This window comes from Lontra canadensis, unplaced genomic scaffold (assembly GCF_010015895.1).
Source record: "Lontra canadensis isolate GAN:19392208 unplaced genomic scaffold, GSC_riverotter_1.0 scaffold3, whole genome shotgun sequence".
In the NCBI taxonomy this organism is placed as follows: Eukaryota; Metazoa; Chordata; class Mammalia; order Carnivora; family Mustelidae; genus Lontra; species Lontra canadensis.
The window spans coordinates 21,114,039-21,132,829 of record NW_022630997.1 but is presented as its reverse complement, the minus strand read 5'-3'; the positions used below and the strand labels follow the sequence as shown (position 1 = coordinate 21,132,829).

Here is an 18,791-nt window from a genome sequence, read left to right as displayed (position 1 = left end):
ATGAGAAAATAACTTTAGAGATGGAGAGTGACTCGCTGGTAAGGGGTGGGAATGGGACTTGAACTCAGGCCTGCCTTTGGTGTAAAGGACAGGAAACAGAGGGAGCTGAGGGCCTCATCAGCCCCATCACCCTCACCGCATCCCAACGCTGCCCTGCGGCTGCAGGATGAGGTGCCAGCGCCAGCGGGGGCAGTGGAGGGCTGGTCAGGGGGAGGAGGAAGGGGAGGGGGCAGGCAACAGCCGAAGGGAGGTTCCTGCTCTTGGATGCCTCGGCCCTGCAGCTACACAGAGGACAAATGCCAACAGGGCAGGGGCTCAGCGCCTGGGACATTTGGGCTACACCCCTGTCCCACTCCTGGAGGAGCCCATAGGAAGGCAGCCAGTGTTTGGATGGCGGGACCTTAGTCCCTCCTGGCCTCCCCCACGCCACAGGGGGCAAGCCTTATACCAACCCACGGCCACCCATGTCTATGTCACAGGGCTGGGGTTGGAGGGTGGCGGCCGCACCCTGCTTCTGAAGCTCTCTCAGCTCATTCTGCAACACCCCAGGACGGCCTGACCGTATGTTGTGCTCCTCTATCCGATCTCCTACCTTGGAAAGGCTTATCCCAGAGCGGGGGGGCCTGAAGTCTTTACTACTTCCCTTCCAGCAACCTCCTCTGCAGGGCCCTGTACTGGGGCCAAGACCTTAGAGGCCTATGTGCTTATCAGAGATGCTCAAACTCCCTTCACAGGGTAAGGTGAGAACAGAGGGAGGCTCTCTCCAGAATGACTGGACATTCAAAGGCATCTGGCCTTGAACTCCCAGTGGTAAATGAAGCAGGAAGCAATCTTTTTAGAATTCTATTTTACTATTAGAGCTGTGTATGAGAACAAATATTATGAAATAGATGGTTGATATTTATTGACATGTCAGGGTCTCTATAGGTGCCCAAATTGTCTGAAATTCTTTGTAGGCATGCTTTCATCTACTCCTCACACACCTTTAAGAAGAGGGTCTGTTTAGTCCCTTTTAAACAGAAGAAATGGAAGCTCAGAGAGGTTAAAGAACCTGCCCAAGGTCACACAGCCGGTAAGTAGCAGAGCCAGGATTTAACCCTAGGTAGTCTGATTCTGGAGCCTGGGGGTGTACCCGCTTTGTAACAGTAACCCCAGGAAGGTGCCTGAGGGCACCGAAGCCTCCGGAAGGAGGGAGCTGCCCTGGGGAAAACCACGCTTTGGGAGGAGGGAAAGCAGAGAAGGACCCCTCGCTCACACTCTCACACATGTACTCTCTGGAGGCCAAGGTCAGCCTGGCCTCCCAGGTGCGGTGCGGCCTCACCTTCCTTGCAGTCGTGCCCGTTCTCATGGAGCCGGTACCCATTCCTGCAGCGGCACAGGTAGCTCCCGGACGTGTTGACACACTCGTGCTGACACCCGCCGTTGTCCTTGGCACACTCGTCCTTGTCTGCGGAGATCGAGAGGCTCTCAGGGCAATCCCCTCGCACCTTGGAGCTCCACTCAAAGGTAGCCTCCACCAGGGAGGCTCCCCGATTGCCCAGGGGTGGGCGGGGGCAGCATCTGGTGGGTGGTCCTTGGTCCTGCCATGTGCTGAATTCCCCGTACTCCTAAAACACTTAAACAAACCTCTATGTCCTTTAATCCTGCTACCTGCCCTGACAAGGAGCTCCTTAAAGGGGAGGCTAATATTAAGAATAGTCCTAGGAACAATAATACAAGTAACTGCTGTGAATTGAATATTTATGTGATGGGCACTCCCCGAAGCAATTTCATATAGCATCTAAGTCTGTTCTCATACAACCTGAGGAGCCAGGTGACTCTGTCCCCATTTTACAGATAAGGAGACTGAGGCTGAGGACACTAAAGTGCTCAGGGCCACTCAGTGATTGAGCAGCCTGCGTGACCCGGAAGCCTGGGCTCCTTCTCCCTGACCCCATGCCCCCTCTGGCCTGTGGAGGAGGGAAGCATGTGGGCCCCGGGCAAGACGGCCCAACACCGGTCCTGCTCCACCGCTCCCAGGTCTTGTGCCCTTGGGCCATTCTTGACTTCTGTGCCTCAGTTGCCTCACCTGTAAAATGGAGTCAGTACGTGTCCTCATCTCATAGGGCTGTTGGGAGGAGGAACTGAATTGGTATGGGGGCTTAAAACGGAGTCCATCTCAGAGTAAGCGTTAGCTTGTATTTGCTCTACTGTCCCAGCTCAAGTCCTAGCTGTTGTTGTCACTGCGGTTTTTGTAGCTCAAGCCAGCTCCTTCTGGCGACAACCCAGCACAGGCCTCCCTCCCCAGCCCTCGACACCGGGATCACTCCGGGGCTCGCTGGCGTCTCCCCGCCCTCGCCATACCTGGTGATAATGTGTCACCGAACACTGTGTGCTTTAGTTTCATAAGGACAACGAAGACTTCTTAAAGAATAAGGAGGTGAAGCCCACCCAGCACTTAAGCACAGGGACCACAAGCTAGTTAGAGGCCAGGAAGGACTGTGCTGAGAGGAGTAGGCGGGTGCCCCAGAGGCTGAGAGCCTGCCCAGACCTGTCCCCTGCAGCCCGTGACCTCGCCTCCAGACCCACACACCTGAGAAGAAGTGGGCTCTGAAGCCGCGCTTGGAGACCGTGTTGTCTGACTTGAACTCCACTCGCATGTTGTTGCTCTGGGAGGTGATGACCTCGGGCATCTCAGAGCCACAGAACTTGCCGTGCAGCCTGGCATCAGGGGACAGGCCGCTGCGGACCTCCACAAAGTCATACTTGCAGACCTACAAGACAGCGCGGTGGGGAGCCCTCCGGTACTCCCATGGCTCCAGCCCAGACTCCCTACAGGACCCCTTCCTGACAGCCACACCCTCTGCCAGGTCCGGGGGAGCGTCCTGTCAGCTCCTACTGGGATCCCTCTGGCCCAAGGTGTAGACATGGGGCACTCACGCAGAGCACTCTGGGGGTGGGGGGGCTCTACCTGGGCCTTGGCTGACTTGCTAATCCCACAACCACTGCCCAAGGGAGGGGAGAGGCCATTCCTACTATCCCGGTCCCCAGCTGCATCTCACCCCGGCTGTTCCCCTCAGCTGGACACTAACCCCCAGACTCCAACCTCGAGGGGACATACTTGTCATGACCACCTCCCATCCCCAACGCCTTCCTCCTTTGCTCTGGTCCTACTTCTCCTTGGATTCAGCCCCCGACTGTAGGAAGCAACCTCCCTGCCCGCCGAGCCCCTCACGGCTTTGCAGCCCCGAGCCACCGCCCGACTCAGTCAGCTAGAGCGCAGGAGCATACGTCATTGCCTTCCAGCTCAAACACTTCAAACTGAAGGGAGATCCTGTACTGGGCAGGGGCCACCACCTGCCAGACGCAGTTCTTGTTGGTGGGGTACTCCTTGGGCCACCCCGGGCTGGTGATGGTCCCGTTCAGCTTGGTAATAAAACCACCACAGGCCACTGCATGGGAGAAACAAGAGGAAAATTCATTTAGTTTTAGCTCCAAGTGACTGCGATTTCCCCCAAGCAGCGATGAGCCCTGCTGTTATTTAATAAAAGTAAAATAAAAAAAAAAGTTTGATAACCTGAACTGATTAATCCAGCATCTTTCCCTCTAGTCTGTTTCCACGGAGGATCTGGAGGGATGACGCTGAGGACAAGTCTTTGTCACTTTGTGAAACGATGACCATGCTTCTGTGCTTACCGGTCACTCAGTGGCAGAGTTAGTCCAAGTGACTTGGACCAAAGGTGACTGAGGAATGTTTGCAGGAAGCTACGCACCTCACCTGCTTCTGTGAGCAAGCAGCGTCACGCCGGTGGGCAAGGGAGATGGAATACCATCCCCGTAGAAACAGAATGAGTGAAATGGGCTATTAGCTGCATCCCTTGAAAGTGCCTGCAGTTTTCCTTTTGCTTTTATTTTTTATCTGAATAATCGTGTGAATGTTTCACGGCCTCAGAAGAAACTAGACTGTGGCTCCGGCTGCCGTGTCTGGGGTGGAATTCTAATAATCTGGGCAGCCCTCTCACATTGGTGACTCGATGGGGCTGTTCTTCCTTCCAAGAGCCAGGGGCATCCCCCACCATGGATTCCATCACCTCACCCCCAGCCCACAGCCCCCTCACCTCCCCACGTCTCCTGAGACTTGTCCCTGACCCCTTCCCATTCTAGCCTCGCAGGTCCAACACCAACCTTCACACGTCTTCTTGTCGGCGGCCAGCTCGTAGCCAGGATCACAGGAGCACTTGTAGCTGCCCAGAGTGTTCACACAGCCCTGCTCACACCCGCCGTGATCTGGCCAGGAACACTCGTCCACCTCTGTTGGAGAGGAAGGGGACCCGACTAGATCGTCACCAAGCCGCCTGGCCTGCTCCCCATCCCATTCCCCATTGAAGGGTCCCCGACTAGATCGTCACCAAGCCGCCTGGCCTGCTCCCCATCCCATTCCCCATTGCAGGGTCCCCGGAAAATGTCCTCTGAGAACAACAACAGCTTTTGGTGACCCCCTCCCCAGGAGCCTCACGTCAATGTCTCAGAAACCAGAAGCAGCTCTAGCCAACACGGAGGTCTTGAGAACAGAAGAGTAACTTGTTAACCAGAAGCAGGGCCCCTCTGGAGGAGATCAGGCCTGGATGATTTTGTTCTTTGAAGGGTTCAGTCAGGGAATACAGTGTGATTTTTAAAAAATCCCACACCAAAAACGTCATCAGTTTTAATGCCATGGAACTGGGATTTTCCCCAAATATGGAATTTCGTAGGGACGTTAAGCGAAGGGTAAGAACAAAGGGGCACATTTCTAGATGAAGATGTAGAAGTATTTTCTAGAGATAGAACCAGAACTTGTGATTTAGTATTTTAGAAATAATCTGAAACAGTGTGCTCAGGGAGAACTTCAAGGTTACAGAAAATGCTGAGCTCTTAGGTTAGCCAGAACTCCCAGGAGAAAGTACAGGAAGGGGCCACAGTGAGACTGAGTTAGCAGGGGACTTGGACAGGATTCAGCGCTGACAAGTACGTAGTGATATGTTGGGGGCAATTGAAAACAGCAGGTGGGATGCCAGGAGAGTTGTCCGGAGAAGGAACCCGGGTCACTGGAGAATCTGCCCGGAAATGTCAGTCCGTGCATCCCTGGAGGAAAGAAAAACCCGGGCCATGGGCATCTCCAAGAAGAGGATCAGAAATAAAAGGAGAAACTAATCATTTTCAGTTGCCAAGCTTGGGTGCATCTACCCCTGAGAGGAGACACTGTGGCCTCACCAAGCCAGAGAGCCGAGCAAAGGGACAACAAAACCCTGAGGTATCTTCCAAAATAAGACAAAACCGAAAAAGCCCGATGTGGGAGGAAGAAAGGGAAGGGATGGCATTGGTTCCTAACAGCACAGAAGGGATACAGCGAGCACAGGGTTGGCCACAAAATCTTCAAAAGCCCACATTACACATAAAATGAGAGAAATCAGGACATCAGAGTTGGTGAAGTCCAGGAAAGACCCCCCAGTCCTGCCCTTACACCATGACCCTTTTATTAACATTTCTTATGGATGGCTTTGCAGACCCTGCTTGAAATCACTGAGAGCTAGGACTCTCCCTGCTTTCCAAAAGTATTTCTCATCCTTTGAAATGTGAATTGTCAAAATTCTGGCCCCTTGCAATGTCCACCCCACTGGTCCTGCAGCACAAGCAAACCCTGCAACCAGTCTGGCTCCTTCTGCACTGCCCTTTCCCCACTCAAACAGGCCCGTTTCCTTCCAGCCTTCCTCATCTACGGGGCACAACACTCGTCTACCTACTCACTCTTCACTGGGTAAAGAACAGCGTGTCAATGTCCCATCATGACACACAGTGGGCAGTAAACTTGGGTGATTCTAAGAGTGATGTGTTGTTGGGCTCAGCCAAAGCGTAAATGAACTGGCCAGTAGGGGAACTGAGTGTAGGAGACATGCTCTAGGCAGGGGGTTGAACTTGTCCATGGCCTCAAATAAATGTAAATATGAAGTATGCTAAAATAGTAACAATCCTCCAGTTACTTATTGCTTTACAAGAGGCAAAGTGCTTTCTTTGGCATTTGCTAGAAAGAATAGGAGGAGGGAGAATCAATAATAAGGAGAAATGGAGAGTCCAGGCTTCTAGGGTGAGCCAGACAGACCTTGGTTGGATCCATACTGGATCATGCCCCCAACAGATTGGATGATTTAATCTCTCTGAGCCTTCTTCCTGCTTTAAAATTAGAATAGTATCTGCTTTTAGCATGGTTGGAGCTGAAAATGACATCCCGTACACAACAGATCTCACTACAGAAAACAGTGGGGTTGCTTTCAAAATCCCGGTGGGTGGAGAGACATAATGATGAGGACAGTGAAAGGGATAGGGTTACCTGGGCATACCTGAATCAGGTGAGAGCAGGGTAGTACAGGCCTGAGGAGGGTAGAGGGACAAGGCAGAAACAGAAAGAAGGACAGTGTGTCAAAGATGGGCCAGTGGAGAAAAAAAAAGAGATGGGCAGAAAGGCAGCACAGCAGAGTGAAGAAACTGGCAGGTGGGTGCAGGGGGAGGGTAGAAAAAAATAATGGGAAAAGCCCATCAAAATACACCAAGATAAACACGGATCAAGTCAGGGGCCAGAGGGAGACTCTGATGCCAGAAGGCGATATGGCTATGGGAAGGACACACGATTGTCATAGGTAAGAAAGGGAAGACCACAGATGAACAAGTGTCCAGGGGCCATCTTAACCCATGTGCGGGGAGAGAGGATGGTAGATTGGTTTTGGGACTAAGGCAATGGGAATATAGTTCCTCCAGGGAACTAGAAGGGTAGGATGTTTGTTTGCCCCAGGAAGGTGGGCGAAAGCTGTAGAGTCACATCTGAGCTTTCCCCAGCAAAAGCAGTGGGATGTTTGGCCATTTTCAACCCTACTTCAACTTGGATGGATGGCATGGAAGTGTACCAGAGGCCCTGCTCTCAGTGGGAGCCTGGGTATCCTTGGAATCACCTCCACACTGTGATGAAGCGGCATCTGTTCCAAGCCCACAGATTCATGCTTGCTCTGGCCCACAGTGGTCAAAGCCAAGCCTCCTAGAAAAATCTGGGAGATGGTGAGGGGTAGGAGAAAAAGCAGAAAAGGTAGGGCTCAGTCTTACCGAGTCATAGCTCTGTCTTCTCTGCCTTCTTCAAGTGGTATTAGTAAAAAAAGGAACCATTCCATGTTTAGTAATGAGATGGCTCGGGTAAGATGGCAACAATTGTTTGCAGAGAAAGAGAGTTAAGGAATGAGAAGGCAGGACACATCCCTAAGCTTTTGAAGAAACACCCGAAGTAAGCCGGTCCCCCTTGTCAACACCCCATGGGGGTCCGCTGGCACTGGGACAGAGGAGTGTGGGGGGTCAGTGTGGAAACCATGTGACCAAAATGGCCAACCCTCGAATGCCGCCATCTCCTGAAGTAAGCGGAATCGAGCTCTGCCTGCTGCCAGGCCAGCGGGCTCTGAAAGAGACTGCCATCTGGCACCGGGAGGGGCGTGCGGAGGCCAACTGGCACGGTGGCCAGTGCCATGCGCCAGCTGGGCTCCGGGCAGAGCCTCCTGCCAACTGGCACCAAGGCAAGACTTTCTTTCGCTTGGTCCAACTCTTCTGCGTGGACTTTGTGGTTCCTCTTCCAATTTCTTTCATGGGAGAAGTCCTGACACACGCCCTGGGCACTGTGTGTTCCCAGGACAGCCTACCGATGGCTTTTCTGGAAAAAGACTGGGCAGAGGAATCTGGCTGTGTCCAGTCCTGAGGCCTGTACTGACCAACGTGGTCGCCCTCAGCCCGTGTGGCTGTCCAGCGCTCGCAATGCAGCTTGTCCAATTTCAGGTGCACTGGCAGTGTAAAAAGGCACCGGATTTCCAAGACGTAGAATGAAGAAGCCCATAAAATATGCCACTAAGGTTGTGTATATGAATTACCTATTAAAATGACAGTCTTGTGTGTGATGGTAAATGATCATAAAATTGATATATTGGGTTAAATAAGATATATTCAAATAATTCCACCTGTTTCTTTTGGTGGGGAGGGGGAAAGGTGGCTGCTAGACAGTTGGAAATGACATCGGGGGATCACCTTTGTGACGCCTCCTATTTCTGAGGGACAGCACTGCTCTAAAGTACGGTCTCGCCTCATTCCTCCTCCTGGGAACCCGGAAAAGGAGGCAGAGAAATCAGCAGGAAGCCCAGCCCACAAGTGAGGAACCTGAGCCTCATTTACTCTTTTATGTATTCATTCCCGGCGCAGGGAGTACCTACTGAGCCCGGCGCGGGCCAGGCACGGGGAGCACGGTGGAGCACGGAGCGGGTACGACCCAGTCTCCGAAAGGAAAATGACCGCAGACACCTGTGAGGGATGAAGGCAGGACAAAAATCCAAACCTGGGGTGCTACGTCCAAGGCCCTTTTCCCCATGTTTCCACGGTGTCTGGAGGGCAGAAAGGCGACCAGGGTCAGAATCAAATCACAAACACTAAGGAGAAATTCAACCCCCCCCCCTCACTTGACTTGCCTGTGACGGCAGGTCTCTTGTGGGAAGAAGGCACTGGGGGACCCTTCAGATCCTGGCTCTGTTCCTGCTCTGCCCCCTCAGAACTTCCGTCTCCTCAACTGTCAAAGGCGGGGTAATACTAATGCCAAACACAGGGCTGTTCTGAAGAGAACGTGAGATCACTCACGTGGTTTCGGGCACACTCAATACAGTCCTTTCTCTCCCCTCTAAGAGGTCCCCCAAAGCTTCCACCAGTCCTGGTTCCTCTTTTAGGATTCAGGGTCAAGCTCACTGACATAAAAGGGATGTCAAGCAAGGCCTGTGCATTAAGTTAGTGTAGATGAGCCTTGGGTAACGCCTTCATGGGCATCTAAGGAGAAGTTTGCAAGTTGAGAATTGAAATGCCCTTGGAGTCCGAGGCTGGGCAATGTGGCCCCGCCCCCAGGCTGAGGGCCTCTGAGGTCGCATGTCTGTAGCCAGGCCACCGCCGTTTGCCCGTAGTCCTCTTTCACTGGCCTGAGCTCTCGAGGACAAGGACTATGCTTTCCTCTATGTCCCCAGCGCCTAGCACAGCACCTGACGCATGGCTTGACGACCACTGAATGAATGCTGACTGTGGTGGAGGGAGGAGGAGGGATCTTCCAACCTGCAAAGGCAGCTGGGTCTCGTGGGTACCCAGAGGAAGCTGACTCAGCGCCTTGCGCGCCGGAGTAGCTGCCCTGAGGGACGTGCGCCTGACTGCGGCCTCGCTGGTAGTGTTGCCACAAAGACACCCAACAGGCTTGACTACATTTGAATTTAAGATGAATGTGTCTTATCATTTCTTAGCCACGTGTGCAATATTTGGGACATGCTTATACTAAAAGATCATCCTTCATTTTAAGTTTAAATTTAATGGGGCATCCTTTTTTCTTTTTTTTTTTTTTTTTAAATCTGGTTGCCCTTATCTCCAGCGTTAGCCGGTCCTCTCAAAAACATGCACCGCCGATTAGCAGCAGCACCAGGAATGAGGTGTGGGTGGGTCGGTGCCACTGGATTACTAACTCCGCAACACCTAATTTGACAGAGCGGAGGGTGGACGTCAGAGGAGAGGGACAGAATTGGAATAAATCCTTCTAATCATTCGTGACGCGTGCTAAGCAAAATCAGGCCTCCGGCAGCCGTCCACATTCTAGTCCCCGGAACCTGTGAATCCGTGAGCTTACTTGGCAAAAAGGACTTCACAAATTTGATTAAATCAAGGATCTTGAAATAGATTATCCTGGGATCTGTGGGTGGGCCCACTGTCAGCTCACGGGTCCTTATGACTGAGAGAGGGAGGAGGAAAGTCAGGGGCAGAGAGAGAGAGGTGCAGGCGTGGAAACAGAGGTGTGTGACGCTGCAGGAGACAGACTCAACCAGCCAGCCCTGGCTTGAAGATGGAGGTGCACCCGAGCCAAGAAATGCGGAGGCCTCCTCTAGACGCGGGAAGAGGCAAGGAAATCTGACCTCCAGAACTGGAAGACAAGAAAGTTGTGTTGTTCTAAGCCTCCACAATGGTGGTAACTTGTTACAGCAGCCACAAGAAACTGATACAGGGTGACCGCAAGAAGAAATCGTCACTTCCTTTTTGCCAAAGGTAACAATAACCACCTCAAAGACTCCTTCTTTAGCAAAGACAGTTCCTGGGACTGACCATTAGACAATGTGCATTTGCCTACACGGTTTTGTTTTCTCCCAACAGCTCTACAATAGCCTTGTATGTCATTTCTAGAAGCGGACGATTTGGGGTTCAGAGACTTCAGGTCACTTGCTTCAGGCCACCCAGCAAGCGTCGCTGCTGCTAGGTCACATGTGGTCTGGGCCGGGGCGGGGAGGGTGGGGCGGGTCACACAGATTAACTATCCGGGCATCTCAACCACAAGCTGACCTGCTGCAGCCTGGCTTCTTTGCTTGGGAAGGAAGGGACCACATTTTTTCCTCCAGTTATCCACAGTCTTATGATGCTTGCTCTGTTTCTGCTTGGGTTTCGCTCTCCCAGATGCCTCGAGACGAAAGAAGATGCCCCACAGTTCAGCTTGGAAAGTGTCCCCGCAGCCATCATTTTGGGGGGGCTTCACAATGGGTTAGGTAAAATGGGCAGATTGCTTCCCCTTGTTTCACAGAGAGCAAACCTGGAGTTTCAGTAAGGACCAAGAGCTGCTCAGGCCCACACGGCTCCAGATGGGTTCCTCTGACACCCACGCACTACGTATAGAACCTGGGACAAAGGGCTAAAGAGGGGGCAGATGCGAGACTGGGAGTAAGAGAGGGACCAGGATTTCTGGACTGGCACAGCCAAGAGTTCCTGGAGAGAAGGGAAGGAGGGGAAAGCAGCTTCCTCCCAGAGGTGAGTGGTGCTACTGAGCCACAGAGCTCAGAGGTGGCTTAGATAACACTATTCAGTGGCTGCTAGTGTGCCACCAGGCACCCGATCACAGTGTGCTAGGGAATACCTGGGTCCCCCTTTTACAATGTGGTCTGAGGGGCTTCCGGGGCCCAGAGAGCAGGGAAGTAAGACCTGCCCCCAACAGAGGAGTCCTGAGAAGCCCCTTCTGCAGGGACCAGGCACGCTGTGCTTCCGGTGCCATTCTGGGGCGCTTTCATCAAGACTCTGCAACACAGCAGGTCCCCAAGACCACATGGAAATTTGCTGCCTGAACCCCTCACTCTCCTCCCCACTCGAGGGGAGGTTTGTACACCGGGGGCTGGTACATCAGCAGCTGAGGAGGGAGGCTGCCTCTCGGGCCTACATCAGGGACTGCAAGGCAACACTGCCGAAGGGGTTTGGGTTCAGGAGTCAGACTGCACTGGGCTTCTTGACCTGCCACTTAATGATCTGAGTGACCCCCAAGCAACCCTTCTCAATCCTAATCAAACGTGATCCAAACCCACCTCAAAGGGTTATTTTGGGAATTAAGTGACATCATGTCCACCAAGCACCTTGCAGTTTCTGACACACAGTAGGTGCTCAATTAACAAGAGTGACTACATGAATATTTATTATCAACACTCAGTTTCCCTGAGGTTTACTAAGGGTAAACTTATTAAATCTAGTTTCCAGCCACAGTGGCAGAACTTTCTGCCCTGTAGCCGCCCAGGCCGTGCCTGCTCATGAATCAGTGGTGAACTCAGTAAGAGGCAGCTTGAAAATGGGTCACTGCCTTCTCCCTGCAGGGAGCCTTGTTTGTGCTAAGGTTCCATATGGGTTTTGTGATTCTTAAGCCAGGGGGGCAATACCTCTTCCTGTGACTAAAAACGGAAACAAGCTGCTAATTCATACCCTTGAAAAAATTGACTGCAAAGCCCGCTTTATTGATAGAGCCGTCGGACACAAACTTCATCCACATTCTGTGGGAGCTCGATCTCACATCTTCTGGCTTCTCATAGCCACAAAAATGGCCAATCAGGGCGCTCTCCTCTGTGGGGCCATCGCGGATCTCCAGGTAGTCGTAGGCGCAGCTGTCATGCCTTTCGATCTAAACAGAGAAACAGAGGCAACGTGGAAGGTGACGGATGGTCTGGCTTTAAGGCTTTTTTATGGGAGAAGGGAACCTTAGCAACACTCTCAAAGATCTAACCAGGAGGCAGAGGGACCCAAGTGTGTCCTGGGCTCTCCAAGGTGTCCCTTACTTGTGGAAGCCCAGGGAGAACCAAACTGTGCGGACTAAGAGACGATACACACGGAGGACCGGTTCTATGCAACTTCCTGAGATCTACTCCCAGACCTTCAGTCCCCCCCCACCACCTCCCCCCACCCCAGGGTGGCTGTTGGAAAGGAGGTGGATACAATTTAAAAGTTTGCGAAGATGTTGAAGCCAAATGTCCAGGTACGATGCATCGTGAGCTTGAAATGGTCTCTCAGGTTCTTGTTTGCAACCCACTCAATGGAAACCCATCTTTATGGAACAGAGAGCGTCTAGAAGAAGTTGACAGTTACTTCATCCTTGGGAAAACCCGAGCGGTACTAACCTCAAAAGCTTGGAAGGTAAGTCCGACATGAAACCCTTCCGAAACCGTAATCCTCCAAACACATTCCTTGGAAGGTCTGTAGTCATCGGGGTAGTTGGGAGATTGAATCTGACCAGCGTCTTTGTTAATGTCTCCCCCACAGGTAGCTTTAGGAAGAGAGGCAGGAGAGGAGGAATGGGGTCCCTGGTCAGACCTTGGGAAGGAAATGAGTGACCACACGGATCACCACTAGGTGGCTCCACGTGGCAACATTTTCATCTCCAGCTAAAGGGCACTGTCCCTCCGGAAAGGCACAATTTGATCTGTTGGCAACTCGGGATTTTTTTCCATATAGAGAAAATAACCATGTAAGGCAGTGGTTCCCCATCTTTGCTGTGTATCACGATCACCTGGGAAATGGTCTGAGCTGTGGAAGCAGGGGCTGCATCCCTAGAAGTTCTGACGCAAGGAGGTCTGGGGGAGCTCCAAGTAACAGTGATGTCTGAGTTCCCCGAGGGATTCTAATGTAGAGGCTAGGGGACCACTGACACAGAGGGACACACACACACACACACACACACACACACACACACACATACATGTTATTTCATTTATAGAAACAAAACCTTGGCCTCTCCATAATTACAATTTACCCAATATGTGGAATGAACTTTAGCAGAAATGCCCTGGTGGCAGCTGCCTAGAGCCCAGACCTATTTGTTTTCTCAACTCAACCCCATGGTGGCCTCGGAGGCCCTTTCAAGAAATGCGGTTATAAATATCCTGATCTTTTCTGAACAGAGGCCCAGAGTGGTTGGGTCCTTTGCTTGGGCTCGCACAGATTCAGAGGTTGCTTTCATGTCCTCGGGTTCGCTACCCCAGATGGGCCCCCCAGCTGCACTGAAATGGGGTTCAGCGGGGTGGTGACAGGTAGATGATGACACCTGTTCTGAAGGAGGCACAGCTGCCCTCTCTGCTTCCAGCATGTGGAGGAAGGGGCCCCGGGGGAACGCCTCGGCCCAGCCCCTGTGGTGGGTGCCCTGACCCCCGGGGCTCTAGCAGCTGCCATGCAGGCCTGGGTGCAAGAGGGATGGGGGCTGCATGGGAAGGTCAGAGCACAGCCAAAGCTCCCCTGTGGGTTTCTCTCGTCATAAACCAACCTTCATACACCGCGAAGAAACCCTTGCCCAAGATGCTGCTGCTGCTCCGGAACTCTACCCAGAGCCGGCTGTCCGTGGAGGTGAGGGGCTCCGGGACTTTATTGCCACAAAACCTACCTGGGAACGGAAAAGACAGGTCAGGCTGCCGGCAGACAGCGAGAAACTCATTACAGAGAGAGGGAGCGGCGTTTCTTCAATGTGGCGCCCTGTGAGCAGGAGCCTTGGCTGTGGTGATTCACCCTGTCACGCAAAGAGGAATAAAGGACTGACTTCTAGAGGATTCCAGACACCAGTCAATCGAAAAACTCAGAGTGTAGCCCAGACACCCCCTCCTCTGCCATGTGGGTCTGGTACAGGTGTGGTGGGTAATGGTCTGAGACAGCGATGGACGTTCCCCCCCTCGGTATTTCTTACTACATACATGCCCTTCTTCTGTGGGAGGCATGCCTTTGGGAAGACATTCTGCTTCTCTTGCCTCAGGAAAGGGATGCCAGAGAACATATGATTAAAAAAATCAAATCTTGTAGGCTCTTGAATTTCATAAGCCTAATCACAATCACAAAGTTTTGGAAGAACACTCAGTGAGGAAGAGCACATTTTCCATTTTCACCCTTGTAGTCTTAGAAAGACTGCTAGGACGAATGAGTGCAGGAACCAGAGAGAGAGGATTAGAGAAGGGATGACGGACCTTCTAGAAGGACCCCGTACACCGTCCCACCCTGAGCTAAGACCCTTGATGGAAAAGGATGATAGAGACCCCAAATGGGTTTAAAGATCTGTGAGAAGGACACAAAAGCAAAAATGAATTACTGGGACTTCATCAAGATAAAAAACTTCTGCACAGCAAAGGAAAAAAATCAACAAAACTAAAAGGCAACATACAGAATGGAAGAAGATATCTGCAAATGGCACATCAGATAAAGGGTTAGTATCCAAAAATCTTTAAAGAACTTATCAAACTCGACACCCCCCCCCCAAAAAAAAAAAACAATCCAGTCAAGAAATGGGCAGAAGACATGAACAGACATTTGTCCAAAGAAGACATACAAATGACCAACAGACACGTGAAAAATGCTCAACATCACACAGCATCAGGGAAATACAAATCAAAACCACAGTGAGACACCACCTCACAGCAGTCAGAATGGCTAAAATTAACCACTCAGGAAATAACAGATGTTAGCAGTGATGTGGAGAATGGGGAACCCTCTTACACCATTTGTGGGAATGCTAACTGGTGCAGCCACTCTGGAAAACAGTACGGAGATTCCCCAAAAAGTTGAAAATAGAGCTACCCTATGACCCAGCAATCACACTACTGGATATTTATACAAAGGATACAAAAATAATGATTTGAAGGGGCACCTGCACCCCAATGTTTATAACATCAATGTCTGCAATAGCCAAACTATGGAAAGAGCCCAGATGTCCACTGACAGATGAATGAATAAAGAAGCTGTATAAATATAAAAATATATATATTTATATATTATATATAACAATGTAATATATAATAATATAATAATATGTAATATATATGTATAAATATATATATAAAGAAGATACACACACACACACACACACACACACACACATATATATTGCACAGCCATCAAAAAGAAAGAAATCTGGGGCGCCTGGGTGGCTCAGTGGGTTAAGGCCTCTGCCTTCGGCTCAGGTCATGGTCCCAGGGTCCTGGGATCGAGCCCCGCATTGGGCTCTCTGCTCAGCAGGGAGCCTGCTTCCCTCTCTCTCTCTGCCTGCCTAGAGAGGGCTACTTGTGATCTCTGTCTGTCAAATAAATAAAAATTAAAAATCTTAAAAAAAAAAGAAAGAAATCTTGCCATTTGCAATAATGTGGATGGAACTGAAGGGTATTATGCTGAGCAAAATAAATCAGAAAAGACAAATACCATATGATTTCACTCATATGTGGAATTTAAGAAACAAAACAGATGAACATTGGGGAAGGGAAGATAAAAACAGAGAGGGAGGGAAACATTAAGAGACTCTTAACCGTAGGGAATAAACTGAGGGTTGCTGGAGGGGAGGTGGGTAGGGGGATGGGGTAACTGGATGATGAGCATTAAGAAGGGTAATTGATGGAATGAGCACTGGGTGTTGTATGCCACCGATGAATCACTAAATTCTCCTCCTGAAACTAATAATGTATTATATGTTAACTAACTTGAATTTAAATAAAATCTTTTAAAAATAATAAAAATAAATAAAAATTTAAAAAGGATCTGGGAGAAGGACAGAACTGTGCCCCCACTTCCTGGGCAGAGCCTGGAGGGGCAACAAGACCTTAGATCCCCATGTCCCACCTGGGGTCAGAATAGAAGCATCGACACATTCATCCAGACATTAGGTGGGAGACAGGCATGCAGAGTTCTTCAGGCAGAGGGGTATGGAGGTGACTTTCCCGTAGTCCAGAGGGTGTGCGGAGCCACAGGACATCACTCACTGTATGTCTTCTAGGGAGATGTGGACCTGGCACTGATCTAAACTGGCCTAGAGTTGAGATAAGAAGGAGGCCCAGCAGCCACTTATGATTCTTTGCTCAGACAGAGGCCTGGAGACCAGGCAGGAGGACACACCGTAAAGCCATCTGGGATGGCAAAATGGATGCCTCCCCTGCCACCATGCCTTGGGACAAAGTAAATCCCTTATCGGACGCCCACGTGGAGGGAAGGAAACACAATCTAATTGAAGTTAACTTCCCACTACCTGACAGAAAGGTATATAATTGCTGTTTTATTAATAGCATAATTGCTGTTGAAATTCTGTTATTGAAAAAAAAAACAGAAATAAACATATATTCCTCAGACACTTGGGTCTAAGTCTGAAATTTGGATCTTCTACAGAGGAAGAGGCCAAAGGTCATGCCTTTCCTGGTGTATAGAAATCCTTGACCCTATAATTCCTAATGCCATCTAAAGATGACAGCCATGCAGCAAACTCTTCGACCTCAACCACAGCAACTTCTCCCTAAAAACCTTGCCAAAGGCAAGGGAAGCAAGGGCAAAAATGAACTATTGGGACTTAATCAAGATCAAAAGCTTTTGCACAGCAAAGGAAACAGTCAACAAAACAAAGAGGCAACTGACAGAATGGGAGAAGATATTTGCAAATGACATATCAGATAAAGGGCTAGTATCCAAAATCTATAAAGAACTTATCAAACTCAACACCCAAAGAACAAATAATCCAATCAAGAAATGGGCAGAGGACACGAACAGACATTTCTGCGAAGAAGACATCCAGATGGCCAACAGACACATGAAAAAGTGCTCCACATCACTCGCCATCAGGGAAATACAAATCAAAACCACAATGAGGGGTGCCTGGGTGGCTCAGTGAGTTAAGCCTCTACCTTCGGCTCAGGTTATGATCTCGGGGTCCTGGGATCGAGCCCCGCATTGGGCTCTTTGCTCAGCAGGGACCCTGCTTCCCCCCTTCTCTCTCCCTGCCTCTCTGCCTACTTGTGATCTCTGTCTGTCAAGTAAATAAATAAAATCTTAAAACAAAACAAAACAAAACAAAAACACAATGAGATACCACCTCACACCAGTCAGAATAGCTAAAATTAACAAGTCAGGAAACAACAAGTGTTGGTGAGGATGTGGAGAAAGGGGAACCCTCCTACACTGTTGGTGGGAACACAAGCTGATGCAGCCACTCTGGAAAACAGCATGGAGGTTCCTCAAAAAGTTGAAAATAGAGTTACCCTATGACCCTGCAATCACGCTACTGGGTATTTACCCTAAAGATACAAATGTAGTGATCCAAAGGGGCACATGCACCCGAATGTTTACAACAGCAATGTCCACAATAGCCAAACTATGGAAAGAACCTAGATGTCCATCAACAAATGAACGGATAAAGAAGATGTGGTATACATATACAATGTAAAACTACGCAGCCATCAAAAGAAATGAAATCTTGCCATTTGCAACGACCTGGATGGAACTAAAGGGTATTATGCTAAGCAAAATAAGTCAATCAGAGAAGGACAATTATCATATGATCTCCCTGACATGAAGAATTTGAGAGGCAACATGGGGGGTTTGGGGGGTAGGGAAGGAAAAAATGAAACAAGATGGGATCGGGAGGGAGACAAACCATAAGGGACTCTTAATCTCACAAAACAAACTGAGGGTTGCTGGGGGGAGGTGGGTAGGGAGAAGTTGGTTGGGTTATGGACACTGCGGAGGGTATGTGATATGGTGAGTGCTGTGAAGTGTGTAAACCTGGCGATTCACAGACCTGTACCCCTGGGGCTAATAATACATTATATGTTAATAAAAAATAAAAAATTAATAAAAAAAAAGATGGCAGCCATGGCAGGATAGGAATGGGGGTGGGGTGGACATGAGCTGAGCTGTACTGATCAGTTCACAACACAGACCAGTCAAGGTCTACTTGGACTGGTGGTCATGGTTCTCTCAAGCACTGACTATGGAGTCACTCAAAAATCCATTTAATGTTGGGGAAATCGGGAGGGACTCTTGATGAGTAGGGATGTGTTTTCTTTTGGGGTGATGAAGATGTTCTGAAACTGACTATGATGATGGCTGGTTGCACAACCCTGAACATACAAAAAACCATTGACCTGAATACTTTAGACAGTGAGTTGTATTATATGTGACTCATATCTCAATGTTTCTTATGTCTATTCAACCGTTATTTGGTGGGCACTCCTTTATCGCCAACACCACTTGAAGTTATAATTCTCCTTTCCCGTCTAAGAAATAGGAGGAGTGAGGTTCAGGGAGGAATAAAGGCCACTGTGGCCATTTCCTGATGCCAACTGTGGATACTTTCTTTTCGGAGACGTGAGGTAGAAGCTGCTAATCTCCTTTTGCTTGCTTCCGATTCTGGCCACCTGCAGCTCTCGGGCTCTGGTGAGCTTAACATTAAGTGAGATGAGCTGAAACTTCTGCCAAGAATTTGGCAAGGAACAATCCATCAGAAGCCCATACATTTTCCATAATGGTTACTCCGGCATGGCCAATTAGTGTCAATTAATTCTTGGAAAACACCACGGAAAAGTGGGGAAGTACTGCTTACCAGTGAGGAGAGAGGCTTGCTGAACAGCCGTTCAACAACGTGGGATCACCAAAGGAATTCCTTCTTAGCCAAACCGAGTTTCAAGTCGAAATTTCTCCTTTTAAAACCC

General features: G+C 50.0%; 1 protein-coding gene across 1 annotated transcript in view; it reads right to left on the bottom strand.

The window, feature by feature from the left end:
- The window catches only part of TLL2 (tolloid like 2), a 116,531-nt gene that overhangs the window by 7,580 nt on the left and 90,160 nt on the right, over positions 1 to 18,791 (bottom strand). The window contains exons 11-17 of the mRNA XM_032883365.1: positions 13,610 to 13,726; positions 12,471 to 12,616; positions 11,782 to 11,977; positions 4,165 to 4,290; positions 3,271 to 3,431; positions 2,573 to 2,753; positions 1,322 to 1,447 (exon numbers count right to left, since the gene is read on the bottom strand). Coding sequence (XP_032739256.1) covers positions 1,322 to 1,447; positions 2,573 to 2,753; positions 3,271 to 3,431; positions 4,165 to 4,290; positions 11,782 to 11,977; positions 12,471 to 12,616; positions 13,610 to 13,726 — 1,053 coding nt within the window. The remainder of the gene's footprint in view (positions 1 to 1,321; positions 1,448 to 2,572; positions 2,754 to 3,270; positions 3,432 to 4,164; positions 4,291 to 11,781; positions 11,978 to 12,470; positions 12,617 to 13,609; positions 13,727 to 18,791) is intronic.